A 13,903-nucleotide genomic window follows, 5' to 3' on the forward strand; every position below is an offset into this window, starting at 1 on the left:
TTATGTTTATTTGTTTATTTGTTTATTTGTTTATTCCTTTTCTTTCTGACAATTCACCCAGCAGAGATGGGTGCCATGGGGAGGTGCTGGCATGGGAGGGGGTGGCACCAGGGGCCACCCAGGGACCCTCCAGCCCTTCCTGGGCAAGGGCTGGGGTTTGAGGTGGAGCCCCAGCCCCCTCATCCCTGCAGAGAGCCTGCCCAGCAGGGGCGAGGCTGCAGCAGGGCCCAGGAGGGGGCTGCTCTGCCCAGGCCCCTTTGGCAGGGTGGGAAATGTTGAATTTCTGCTGTTTGTGCTGCCCAGGGTGCCCCAACCCCGGGGCTGGAGCGGATCCCCGAGCCCATCAAGGAGGCCACGGCGCAGTTCTACGGTGAGGGGGCAGCCAGGCTGGGCTGGGACGTGTGGGGGGATGGAATGTGAGGAAATAAAGATGGTGTAGAAAGTGATCTTACCCCTAAGGAGCTGCAGCTGGGCCAATGATCAAAGATTAGGAGCAGGCCTGACTTGAACAGGCCACAGCTGTGACCAGTGAGACGAAGATGCTCTAAAAGAGTGGAGTGGGTGGTTGGGAAGGGAACTGGGGTCAGTGGCTGCTTTGTGAAGAAGGAAGAGTCAGTGCTCTGAGGAGCTGCCCATGAGAAACACCAAGAAGGGTTATGAGACCCTTACAATACGGAGACAACAATGTGGAACCTTTGTAATAAATATAATGACAACAGGGGCACCGTACCATGGGCAGGGGTGTCACCTCTCCAGGGATGGCAGCTCCTGAGCCATCCCTGCTCATGGTGGCTCCCACTGGGGCATTCTCCATGCCGGGCAGGGTTTGCCCATCTGTTGTGTCCTCCTGGGGTGCAGCAGGCACTGCCAGGCCTGGTGAGCCCAGGCTGAGCCCAACACCCCTCAGCTCTGTGCTCTGCTCTTCCCAAGCCAAACCCCCTCCAGAGCCAGAGTGAAACATTTCCTGTACATCAGCCTGCACTGAGGTCTGCAGGAGAAAATGAATCAAAAAAAAAATAACAACTCCTTGCTCCTCTGGGGGAAAAAAAATTCCTTTCCTTTTTTTTCCCTATTTTTTCCTTGGTTTTTTTTGTTTGGTTTGGTTTGGTTTGTTTTGAAAGGTTTTGAAAACACAAGATAAACATTATCACAGCAACAGCCCCACCAAGCTAAACAACCTGCAGCCACCCATCCTGCTCTGTGAATAACTGCGCAGTGCAGCTGGTTGAGTCCATGGCCTTGGGGACACATTTCTGCTTGGCTGTCAGTGCCACTGCCAGGAAGGAAGAGCAGGCAGGGAATGGCCACAGCCCCACAGAGTCCCCGTCAAGGGGGGCAGCCCATGTGGAACACCCCAAAAAATGGGGTCCAGGGCATAGAAATGGGGGTCCTGGGCATAGCAAGCTACTGGTGGATGAGGGGTCAGGGTAGGGGAGAGAGGATTGTGGCTCTGGGGTTTTATTTTAATGCTGCAGCTGCAGCAGCGGCCAGAGGAGAGAGTCTGGCAGAGATGGGGAGGGAAAGACAGCCATGGGTTGCACCAAACAATGCAATTGGTTTTCCTGTCCCCTTTGAGGATGAGTCCCCAAAAATAAATTTAAAAAATTAAATATAGATAAATAACAGTCCATGCTGTAATATCTGGGGTTGATTTGGGTGTTCCCAGGGTCTCACAGCAGAAGGACCTTGAGCACACCCCTGGGGTGGGTGGTGGGCATCTGCCAGGTCATGTCTCAGACCAAACCTCGTCCACAGGTCACCCTGCACCCCCTGGCACCCCATTCCCTGAGGGCCAGGTGGACTCGCTGCTCTCCATCATCTCCAGCCAGAGGGAACGCTTCAGGGCCAAGAACCAGGAGCTGGAGGGGGTGAGGAGCCTGCTGGGGGGCTGCAGGGGCCCAGCCTGGGCTGGAGGCTCTGATGGCCTGCAGGGAGCTCTGTGCCAGGCAAAAGGAAAACACATCCTGATGTGGGCAGCAGCAAACCCTGCCCCAGCCTGTCCGTGCTGCTGCAGCTCCAGGGCAGCTCCAAACCCAAACCCATTTATCCCTCTGTCCCTGTGTCCCTCTGTCCCTGTGCAAAGCCTGCCCCAGCCCTTCCCTGCTGCTGCTGCAGCTCCAAACCCAAACCCATTTATCCCTCTGTCCCTGTGCTCCTGGCACAGCGTTTGGAGGTGCCATGGAGAAAGCATACATAGAATACATTCTGGGGTAACACATTGAAGTGGAGCACAAAATAACCTTTTCCAAGCTGTTTGGTTGTGCCTGCACCTCCTGTGGGAGCCACAGCCCATCCCAAAGCCCCCTCAGCCACCTTGGCTACCCCAGCCCTTCTTGGGCAGGACTGGGAGCCCCTTCTGCCACGCTGGGACAGTTTTAATTAGGGAGCAGTTTGAGTTCAAAGCCAGAGGGGTTTGATTCCTGGGGTGAAGGGGACTGAGCCCTGTCAGGATGTCCCAGATCCCCCTGTCAGGGTCCCATTGTCCCCTCACCCTGCAGGAGAACAGGATGCTGCAGCACACGGTGCACGCCCTGCAGAGCGAGCTGGACACCCTCAGGGCTGACAACATCAAGCTCTATGAGAAGATCAAGTTCCTGCAGAGCTACCCTGGCCGGGTGAGTGTCCACCTGTCTGTCTGTCTGTCTGTCTCTCTTCAGGCTGGGCTCACACAGCAGGCAGCCCCCAGACACAGAAATTGCACATTTCCAATGTGCAGCTTGCATGGGAGTTGGGGATAATTGGGGTGGGAAAGGTTCTCCCTGCTAGCAGGGCAGTGTAGAACTGTGCTGAGGAATCTTATGACATCTTCAAAGCCAGAAACCCAAATTTCCTCCCTAAGTGAGCTGCTACACCCCCCTCTGATGCTCACTGCTGGCAGGTGGGGATAATTCTGCCTGACCAAAAAATTGGGACCTCCTGCAATAAACCCCTGCAGCAGAGCCTGGAAAAATAATTCATCCTGTCCCACTTCTTGTACCCAGCAGAGAGAGCTGCTCCCTGAGCAGCCAGAAGACAAAAGAGAAGGAACCAGCCCAAAATCATCCCAGTAATGCCAGGAGAAGGCTGGGAAGGGGGACCATACTTTGCTGCAGCCTGCTCTGCTCGTGCTTTGTCCCTCAGGAGTTCCTCCCTGGGGGATTGCAGGAGGCTCAGTCTCATTTCCACTGCCAGCCCTTCCCTGTCAGAGCCAGGCTCTGCTGGCCTCGGGCTTTCCTTGGAAATGCCACTCACAGAGGGGACACCCATTCCCTGCCTTCCTTCCCCCCTTCCTGTGCTGCCTGCACTGATCTGTTTTGTTGAGGGATATTTTAATAGCATTTGGTGCTGGGAAACTCCTGCAGCTCGAGGGACCTTATTTGGTGCCTCTCTTTATGTGCCCGGGATGACGCCCGGTCGTCCCCTCTGACATTTTTTCTCCTTTCTCCTGTGGAATATCATCTCCATGTTTATCCTCTGCCACAAGGCAACCCCTGAATGCCATGGCCATGAGCTAAAGAGCAAAGCCCTCCGTGGCAGCGTGGCAGGGGATTGCATAATTCACCCCCTAATGGGACATGTGACACGTTAAAAATACTCAGCAGAGATCACGGCACTGGCCAGGCTGGGGCAGCTCCTCGCCCCTAAATCGGGCTCTGGGCTCATCACACTGACCCCAGGGTCGGGTTGCAGCGTGTGAGGCCTTACTAAAGGTTTACACAGAGGTGTAACAACCAGCAATGGGAGCAGGCAGGGCTGTCTGCAGGAGGAACTGGTCCAGAAAGGCCTTGGGGAGTGCAGAGCAAGGGGTGCCGTGCTGGGTCAGGGAATCCGCACTGGAGCAAGGATCCTGCAGCATGGGCTCTTCCCAGGCTGGGTTTGGGCAGGAATGATGTGGAATTTGCAGCTCCTGCAGAGCTGGAGGAGCAAATTCCACAATGAGAGTGTAGGGGGATGCAGTAAGGGTAAATGAAGGTGGCATAGAATGTAATCTTATCCCCCAAAGAGTTGCAGCTGAACCAATTACTAAAGGTTAGGAACAAGCCTGATGTTAACAGGCCACACCTGTAGCCAGTAAGAACCGTGGTATAAAAGAGTGGATTGGCGGGACCTGGAGTCAGATGGCTGCTGCAAGGACCAGGAACAGGCAGTGCTTAGAGGAGCTGCCTACCAGAAACATTGAGGAGGTACAAAACTGGTGATATGGAATCCTTGCACCATAATGATAATAGAACTCTTGAGATATAAGCCAACACTGGAGGAAGGAGGAGCAGGGAGGCTGCAGGAGCATCCTTGGGCTCGCTGTAGGCAAGGCTGTGTAAGGGGAATTATACAGGAGAAGCATAAAATCCATCCTGTCAGGACCCACCCAAATATTTCCCTTCTTTCAAGGCGTTTTCTTAATTTTCCTTGCCCTTTTCCCAGCCTTTAACAGCTCTGTGTTTGAACCATGATTTCCTCCTCCTAAACCTCTGTCTCCCTCCTGCCTGGCCCAGCAGCAGAGGAATTCAGGGTAGGGTTTGCAGCAGCCTAGGTGAGCACTGTGGGGAGGACACAGGTGGCAATTATTTCATAGAAAGGGCCCAAAATACTGAGACAAACCAACCTCAAAGCATTCCATAATCCTATGAAGAAAGGACTTCATTCCACAGCTCCTGTTGTGCTTCTCCTTTCTGATGATGTCAGCCCCATGGGTCAGCTCTGGGCTGTGCTGCTCCATCTTTTTGGGGGTGTTTTCTCCCAAATGGGGTGGCCCAGGGCTCTGTGCTTGTGCTGGGTGTCCCTGTGGCTCTGACCCTGCCTTTGCTCCCCCAGGGCAGCAGCAGGGATGACACGGAGCAGCGCTACTCCTCCCAGTACGAGGAACGCCTGGACCCCTTCTCCTCCTTCAGCAGGAAGGTATGAGAGGCTCCCAGCACCTCCCTCTGCACCAGCCCCTCTGTCATGGCCACGTGAACTCCAGGGAGCTCTGATAGAATGAAACACACTCAGATGTCCTTTGCTTTCGAAAGCAAAAACAAATAAATCAAAGTTACTGTGCCCCAATGGTGGCTGGGGGTGTGACGGTGTTCACAGGGGTCTGAGGATGAGGGAAGAGCTGAGGATCTGACTCCATGTTTCAGATGGCTTGAGTTATTATTTTATGATATATATTATATTAAAACTATACCAAAAGAATAGAAGAAAGGATTTAATCAGAAGGCTGGCTAAGAATAGAAAAAGAAAGAATGATAACAAAGGTTTGTGGCTCGGACTCTCTGTCTGAGCCAGCTGGACTGTTATTGGCCATTAATTAGAAACAACCACATGAGACCAATCACAGATGCACCTGTTGCATTCCCCAGCAGCAGATAATCATTGTTTACATTTTGTTCCTGAGGCCTCTCAGCTTCTCAGGAGGAAAAATCCTAAGGAAAGGATTTTTCATAAAAGATGACTGTGACATGGGGGTGAAGGGAAAATAGGACCATCCTGGGGCACACAGCTCCTTCCATGTTGTGCAAACCCCAAATTTGGCCTCTGAACTTCCAAATCCTGTATGGTTTCCTTGTAGGAACGCCAGAGGAAGTACCTGAGCCTCAGTCCCTGGGACAAAGCCACGCTGAGCATGGTGAGTGGCTGCTGTGCCAGCACTGAGGGAGCTGGGGGGATTTCAGCCCAGTGCCTGCAGGGGAATGGGGTCTGGGGCAGGGGAAGCATCCCTGCTGTCCTGGGCAGGGTGCAGAGCACACTGGCCATGCTGGAATTTGGGTTGGGAGCAATCCCTTCCCTCCCTTGCTGCCCAGGGCAGTGGTGGCATCACCATCCATGGGGCATTTCAAGGGCAGGGACACGTGGCACCTGGGGATGGGGTTCAGTGCTGGGCTTGGCAGTGCTGGTTGGAGTCAAGGATTTCTGAGGTATTTCCAATTTAGACAATTGTGATTGTATTCAATGATTCCCAGCACCTCTCCTCTGGTTTGTGACATGCTGTGGGGCTCAGGGCTGCACCCCCAGCCAGGGCAAAGCCTCCTGCATAGGGGACACCCCCAGAGACCCCCAGCACCCCACACATGTGGGGAGGAGAAGTGTGAGGAGCTGCAGAGGGTCCAGGGAAGATCTCTGCTCCACACATTGGCTGCTCATTGCATTCTCCTTAAAAACCCCTTCCCAAGCCCTGAGCCTTCCTGCTCTGGCTCTCCTTCCAAAAAAGCATCAGGGGAAATCCTGGGGGAGCTGTGGTGTCTGCAGCAGCAGAGGGTCCTTGCCTGAGCCACAGAGGTGATTGCTGCCCCTGCAGGCTGCCATCTCTTAGGGTAGAACTTCCTGAGCTAAAAATGTGGAAATTATTGAGGAAATCTGACTTCTAGTGGAATTTGTGGCATTAGCAGCAGGCTCAGGATGGGGTTTTGGCTGAGTTAACCCCCAGCTCTCCAGCACAAGGGAGGTGAACGTGGGGCTGCACAGAACACAGAGATATCCTGTAATAAAGGCAGAGCTGCAATTTGCATAAAAACCAAGCAAATGCCAACATGAATATGGATTGTGTGGCGTGCCAGCACCACGGAGAATTAATGAAAGGCATTCACACACAAAAAAAAAAAAAATTACTTAGGGGAGTTCTTCCTTGGGAATATTTAAGAACATAATCTTGTTTGTTCCAGCAGCCTCCACCGTGGCCGTGAATAGCAAAGATGATTCCAGCCCGGAATGGGTTTGGTGGGAGATCTGTGGGTTTTAATGCCAGCTCTGGAAAGCCTGCCTGGTGTTCGGGGAATGTGCTTATGTCCATAATGAGTCCCTGGGTTACAGCAGGAATAAAGAGAGGCTGTGAGGGAGGGCAGGACCCGTCCTGTGCCAGCCACTCCTCTGCTGCTCCTGATTTTGGTGCTTTTGGAGGGATGGGCGCGAAGGTTTTCCCACTGGGATTTGGTGTGGAGTGCCAAAAGGGCTGAGGCATCAGCAGGGTATGGCTGTGGCTCAGTGGCATCTCCAAAATGAGGGATGGAGGGAGATTGATCCTGACCCCACAGGTTTCCAGCCTCCTGGGATGGAGAACAAACCCTTGGGGACAGAGCTCACAGAGCCTCAGCCAAGGGACAGCAGGGCCCAGCTCTGGGAGCACCAGCACAGCCTTGGCTCCAGTGCCCTGCTCAGGAGGCAGCGAGGGGATGCTGCAAATCACAAAGTTGTTTGAGCTCACGAATTAAAAATGTGCAAAGCTTAATTACTGCCAGGGCTTCTCTGAGGAGCAGGCACCAAGGCAGGGCTGGCACAGTAGCAGCAGGGAGAGCTGCTGGAGAGAGCTGGGCTGAAGGAGCTCAGAATCAACCCCCAGAAGTGTTTCCAGTGGGGGAAAGCCCACACTGAACCCACCTTGGTCTGGGCACATTTGGGCTGAGAGCTGAGGTTTTTGTGCAGCCACTCTGCAGGAGCATCACTGCTCAGAGCTGGGCACAAACACCACCTCCCTGCATGTCTGTGCAGGGTCTGGCAGGAACAAGCTCCCAGTGCTGGCCAGGGTCTTTCCAGGGCTGTTTGGGGGAGCTGGTTCCCAGTGAGCCACATTAAACTGGGATTTTCCATTCTGCTCTCCCACAGGGACGGCTCATCCTGTCCAACAAGACCGCTCGGACCGTGGCCTTCTTCTACACCCTGCTCCTGCACTGCCTCGTGTTCCTGGTGAGGAAATGGCCCACAGGGGTGGACACTGAGATAAAACAGCCTGTGCTCCCCTCCAGGGGGAGTTTGGGCTGGTTTGAGATGCTGTGCCAAGCCAGAGCACTGCAGCTGCAGTGTTGTTGGCTCTGCAGGCCCAGAGGGGGACAAGGACATGCCAAGGGATGTCCCCTCGGCTTCACAGAGTGTCTTGGTTTGGAAAGACAGGAGTCTGCTATAGAAGGCAGGAACCTCCCCTGAAATGGAGAATGTAAACCCTCTCCACCCCTCTGAATTGCTATAAATTTTAAATTAAGGGGCTCTCAGGCAAAAATATGGGAGCAGGAAATAGCAGTTCTTTAATAGGGAAAGGAAAAAAAATAAAAGGATAAAATAAACAATGCAGTACACTAGAACAACACTGACAGAGTCAGAACTCAACCTGACACCCTGTGGGTCAGGGTGTTGGTGGCAGTGCCATTGGAATTGTGGCTGCAGCCCTCCTGCAGTGTCAGGGGTGGTTCTGCTGGAGCAGGGATCCTGTAGAGAAGGATGGATTCTTCCTCTGAAGATCCAGTGGGAGAAGAGGCAGCTGCTGTTCCTCTGGGGAATCCAGTGGAGAAAGCTGTGCTGGTGTTCCAGAACCTCCAGATTATATCCATGTAGGAATGCTTGGCTCCTCCCTCTGGGCTCACATCTCCCAATGGGATGTTGTGGTTCTTATCAGCCATGCAGTGACATTCAATGGCTGTTATCAGCAGATGTCCCCTCCCAGGGAGGAGTGATTGTGGTCACTCAAAGAGAGAGATAAGGCAAACTGCCCACCTGACAAAGATAATCTGCCATACAGATGGTAATAGAAAACATCTTGCATTGCAATCTTCAGCAACAGGGTGGAAATCCCACCCTGGGTGGGCACAGGCTTGCCCAAGGGCAGGAGCTGGGAGCTGTCTGTGTGCTCCTGTTGTTCCTGGGGTCAGCCGTGGGGTCATGGTGGTGCCATGCCAGGAGTTTAATGTGTAACACAACAGAGGCCAAGCAAGTCTCTGCTCAGTGGGGAGCAAAATTTGTGTTAATTATGACGAATCTAATACCATAGGAGATTTTAGGAATAAAATGCACACCCCTGAGCCCACACTACCTGGTTCTAGACCATGTGGATCCTATTCCTGGGTGCATCCTTCACCTCCTGCCCAGTGGAGTTCATTTGCTGCCTCTCCAGGGATGAGCTCTGGCTCTCCCCGTGTTCCTGACATGCCCTGTGGCTCCATTTTTCTCTGGTTTTCAAGTTTTCCCATTAGGATTGAAAGCGGAGAGGTTTGGGAGGAGTGGAGGCTTTAGTCAGCCCAAATCTCCTGGGAGTTTGTCATAGTGCAAACCTCTCCTGTATCCTTGCACAGTTTCTGGGAGTTTATTTGTCATTTCAGGGAGGAAAAAAAAGCCAAACAAATCATCAATAATTAAACGAGGAAGTGAGATGAAAGCCAAATCAGAACAATATTTCTGTCCTGCTCTCAAAGTTATTTTGGTAAGGAAAGGAGTAAAGGAAATAAAAAGTTAAACACCATTAAACTTTAAAGCTCTAACCCAAAAAAAAAAAAAAAAAAAAGGAAAATTCATAAATATTACATGGCTGGAATGATCTTACATCATCTAGACACAAAAGAGCCTGAAATCCAGCACTGCCTGGCTGGGGATGAGCTGTGTGTGCCACAGGGACTGGAGGAAGCCCCTGCTCCTCCATCCCCACAGTGGGAGTGACATCCTTGCCACTGATCCTGGGAGACTTCAATTAACTCAATTAACCCTGCTTTGGGTTTGCTGGTGGTTAGAGGGATTCCCTGGTGATAACAGCTTACAAATCCCCAAGGATACCAATCAGTTGGGGATGGGAGAGCTTCTCCCTCCTCCCAAGCCTCAGCTCTGCCTCCTCAGACCTCGGCTCTGCAATGGGAACACAGAGGCACCAAGGTAAAAAGGAGCCCAGCCAAGCACTGACCTTCCTTAAGCTGTTCCAAAAATACATCTCCATCCATGTGCAGCCCTGAGCCTTTTCCCAAACCACCCCAGCCACAGCAGCACTGTCCCAGTAAAAATAACCCACAGGGAAAGGTCATCCTGACCATCCTGAGGGCAGCCCCTGCAGCACACTGGGGTTCCCCACGCTGGTGACCACAGAGTCACAGTGTGGGTGGGAAGGGACATTAAAAATCCTCCAGTGCCATGGGCAGGGACCTTCCACTGTCCCAGGCTGCTCCAAATATTGTCCAACCTGGCCTTGGGCACTGACAGGGATCCAGGGGCAGCCACAGCTGCTCTGGGCACCCTGTGCCAGGGCCTGCCCACCCTCACAGGGAGGAATTCCTCCCTGATATCCCATCTAAACCTGGGAAGAATTCCTCCCTGACATCCCATCTAAACCTGGGAGGAATTCCTCCCTGATATCCCATCCAAACCTGGGAGGAATTCCTCCCTGACATCCCATCTAAACCTGGGAGGAATTCCTCCCTGATATCCCATCCAAACCTGCTCTCTCTCTGTCTGAAGCCATTCCTTTGTCCTGTCACTGCACACCCATGTCACAGGTGCCTCTCAGGATGGGCTGGCAGGGCTGGGCTGGCACAGGCTGCCGTGAGGAGGGGCTGAGATGGGATCAACCCATCCTAGAGCAGAGCTGATCCCATTCCTTCCCTTGCAGGTGCTCTACAAAACTGCCTGGAGTGAGAGCGTGGGCCGGGACTGCTCTGCCTTCTGTGCTAAGAAGTGAGTGAGGACAGGGCTTGGCTGGTGGGGGGCTTGGTGGTCTGCAGCAGATTTTTTGGGTACCCCAGTGCTGGAAACAAGGCCAGGGAATTGGGCTTTAAACCCAGTGAGGGAAGGGGAGAGAAAAAGCTCACAGAACAGGGCAACCGCTTGTGTTCAGTTGGGTGCTCTCCAAAGCCTCTCCTGCCCACGAGGAATCCTGATAAAGGTTTATAATAAAGGTTTATAAACATGATCCTGGAGACCTGAGGGGTGCCATGACTCCAGTTCCCTGCTGGCCATGGCTGGAGCAGAGCACAGTGCTTATCCTCAAGGAATGACCCCTTGGAATCGGTGCTGGGCTGCCCGAGCACCCTGGGGCGCTGCCATAGCACCCTGGGGCTGGCTGCAGGTTAACGTGGCTCTGCCCTCTCCCCAGGTATGCTGACCACCTGCACGAGTTCCACAGGAACGGGGACGTGGCTGGCATGTGGCAGTGACAGCTGGACACGGCGCCGGAGCTGTCCCCACTGCTGTGCTGTGCTTTGCTCTCTGCTTTGTAGGATGAAGGCAGTGATCCCCCCACTCCCACCCATGAAATTAAAAACCTCAGCCATAAGAGAGAATAATTTTCCAGCCCTGAGAGCTGCAGCAGTTCCCGTGCTTTCCTCAGAGAGCTCAGTCCTTAGCAGAACACGTGGAAAATGCAAGAGCAGAGGTTCCCCTCCTGCCAGACCCACATCTCTCTCCCTCCTGTCTGAAGCCCAGTGCAGCACTGGGTGGGCTAAATCCAGCCAGAAATGGGGAGGAGAGGCAGCCTCCTGAGCTTGCATTGTCAGGTGTTGTTGTGCTGTTTGAGAATTCCTGCTTTTCTCCAGCCCTGGGCATCTGCTGCCCATCCTGCTGGGCACTCACAGATGCCCTTCTTGACCTGGAGCCCTCAGTTTGGGAATAATTAGGAATATCTAGGACTCAAAGGGCATGAAGGGAGGTGCTGCTGGTCAGGCCTGACCTCACAGGGATGCTCCAGACTCTCCTTGCTGAGAGGTTTCTGCCTCTTAGGAAACCACAAGTCAAATCAAGCAATTGCTGGTGATGGGGTTTGCTGGGTGATGAGCACTGGGCTGCTAATTTGGGTTGATTTGGGGAGACAGAGGTGATAGGAGAAGCTCCAATTAAAAAGAGCAGGTCCCAGCAATCTCTCCTTCCTGCTGCGACCACATGGTGAGGGAAGGTATTGGCTTGTTAACGTGGCCCTCAATTAAAATTCCCCTCTGTAGACAGGAGAGCAGCATTGCTCCCAATTAATATTTCATTGCAGGTTCCCATCCATCCCCATTCCAGTAGCTGGGAGCCAGGGCCTCTAACAGAGCACGCAGCAGGGAAAGGCCTCACATCTGCCACAGGCAGCCAGGGTTTATTTATAGGAGCTGTGGCCAATGGCAAAATGTAAAATACTCCTAAATTGAAGGGAGGGCTAAACCCTGAGGGACCAACCTGCACCTGTCCTGCTCAGCACAGGGAAAACTGAGCCCAAGTGGAAGGGAAGCAGTGAGGGGGTGATGCTGCCATGGCTGGGGCTCTCTGCACAAACCAATCCACTTCACTGGGGGAGATGAGCTTTAGCTGCCTGAAATCAGTAGATGGGAAACATGATCTCGGGAAGGGTGGGCTGCTTTTTGAGGCTTTGTTGGGAAGGTTAAAATTTGCTTTTTTTAGCAGCTGTATGTGGTGTCTTGGAATTGCAAAACTTCTGCAGCTATTCACACTTGTACTCCTCATAAATGACTTAAAATAGATGTCGAGTTCTGTTGGACAAGTGATAAAATAAACTTAGCCTTGCATTGACTGGGCTGGCTTTTGTGCTCTGTTTCCTTTTTTTTTTTTTTTTTTTTTTTTTTTTGGACTTTTGATATTAAACAACTGAGAAATGTCCTGCTCCAGTCCAAGGGCAGAGTGTGCAGCTAATTTTAGAAACCCATTACAGCAGCTAAAGGCAGCGATGTCTCGCAGCGCCGCGGAGGGCAGGACCTCTGTCCCCATGTGCTGCACCACGTCCCAGCTGCCACCAACACCAGCATCCCTGGGGCCTGAGGAAGCCCCTGGGGATGGAGGCACCACGGGAATTGGGCCCAGGCAGCTCCAAACCCTGAGATATTCTGGATGTCCCCACGTGGCTGCTGGCACAGCCGCCCCAGCTGGACGGTGTCAGCTTGCCTGGCTAATTTTGGTGAGCTGCTCATGATCCCCCTCTTCCTCAGCCTCCTTTCTCCTGGCTTTTCCAGCCCTGGGAGACCCCAGGCTGGCAGAGCTGGGCTGCTTTGGGCTTTAGGCACAGCTTCCTTTGTGCAAGAGGAGAGCCAGGAGCTGTTCCCCCACCACGAGGTTTCTTTACCTGGGTCTTGCCAGTCCCCTGGAGCTGCTGAATCTTGTCCCTCAGGTGCAGCTGTCACCTCCTTCCATCCAAAATAACAATGACAAGCTCACTGATTTGTCCCAAAATGCCTCCTGGGGAGGGCAGGAGGTGGATGTGTGTTGTTGTTTCCTCTCCTGATCTCTCAGTTTTGCAGCTTTCAGCAGCTCCCACTGCCATGGCATGGCCCTGCTCCCCTCAGTGGGCTCACCCAGCCCTGGTGACCTTGCAGCAGCCCAGGGATGTCCCCAGAGCCACTCACAGAGCCCAGCTCTGCCAAACCCTGTGTCCTGAGCTGGGCAGGGCTCTCAGGTCACTGCTCAGAGCCCCAGCCAAGTGTTCAGAGCTGCTTCCCAGAGCTGTGCTGGGCTCCAGGGGATGCTGGTGATGCCAGGCAGATGTGCCAGGACAGTGGGATGTTCCTGCTCAGGACAAAACAAAACCCTGCAGTTTTGGTGCCTGGAGAGATGCTCTGCATGTGAGGGGTGTCCTGGGGTGTCCAGGCTCAAGGGGATGGCTCCTCCAGCCCCCAAAACCTCCTGGCGTCTCCAGCCAAGCTTGGCAGTGCTGTATCCAAGCCCCTTTCCTCCATAAAAATGGCATTGTGCATCAATTAAAGCAAGCAGGAGCTCCAGTTTCAGGTAAGAGCCCCAAAGCAGCTCAGCCTGAGCAGGGTTTGCCTGGAGGGAGGGGAGCAGCACTGTCCTTGCTGTCCTGGCACGGGTGGGATTTGGGCACAGCCAGTTCCTCATTCCCTGCCTGATCCAGCCCTGGGGTGTCACTGGGTTTGGGGGACACCCTGAATTCTCCTTACAGCCACCTACAGAACCCCAACACCTCCTCAAACCCCATTTCCAGCCAGGCTCAGGGCAGCCCCAAAGCACCCCACAATCTGTCCCTCTCTTGGAGCCAGGGGGAGAAAATGGGAATTGGTTTTTTTTTACTAATTTGATTTGAAAACCCCTTTTATCCCTGAGTGATTCAAAAGAAAAGGATTTCAGCGACCCCTTGCTCTCCCTTGCTGTTTTAAATTTAATTATGGGAAACAATTTTAATTAGTATCGACAGATATTCAGGAAAATAATTATGGGCAAACCTGTGCTTCTTATACCTCTTTAACCTGCGAATCTCAGC

At 53.1% G+C, this 13,903-nt stretch overlaps 1 protein-coding gene across 1 annotated transcript in view; it reads left to right on the forward strand.

The window, feature by feature from the left end:
• The window catches only part of CUX1 (cut like homeobox 1), a 272,558-nt gene extending 260,353 nt beyond the window's left edge, over nucleotides 1-12,205 (forward strand). Inside the window, exons 16-23 of the mRNA XM_059487090.1 lie at nucleotides 304-370; nucleotides 1,756-1,868; nucleotides 2,499-2,615; nucleotides 4,792-4,875; nucleotides 5,531-5,587; nucleotides 7,558-7,638; nucleotides 10,313-10,377; nucleotides 10,796-12,205. Of these exons, the coding sequence (XP_059343073.1) occupies nucleotides 304-370; nucleotides 1,756-1,868; nucleotides 2,499-2,615; nucleotides 4,792-4,875; nucleotides 5,531-5,587; nucleotides 7,558-7,638; nucleotides 10,313-10,377; nucleotides 10,796-10,856 (645 nt within the window). The 3' untranslated portion in view covers nucleotides 10,857-12,205. The remainder of the gene's footprint in view (nucleotides 1-303; nucleotides 371-1,755; nucleotides 1,869-2,498; nucleotides 2,616-4,791; nucleotides 4,876-5,530; nucleotides 5,588-7,557; nucleotides 7,639-10,312; nucleotides 10,378-10,795) is intronic.
• Nucleotides 12,206-13,903: the final 1,698 nt, after the last annotated feature.

Source organism: Ammospiza nelsoni, chromosome 21 (assembly GCF_027579445.1).
Source record: "Ammospiza nelsoni isolate bAmmNel1 chromosome 21, bAmmNel1.pri, whole genome shotgun sequence".
Taxonomy (NCBI): Eukaryota; Metazoa; Chordata; class Aves; order Passeriformes; family Passerellidae; genus Ammospiza; species Ammospiza nelsoni.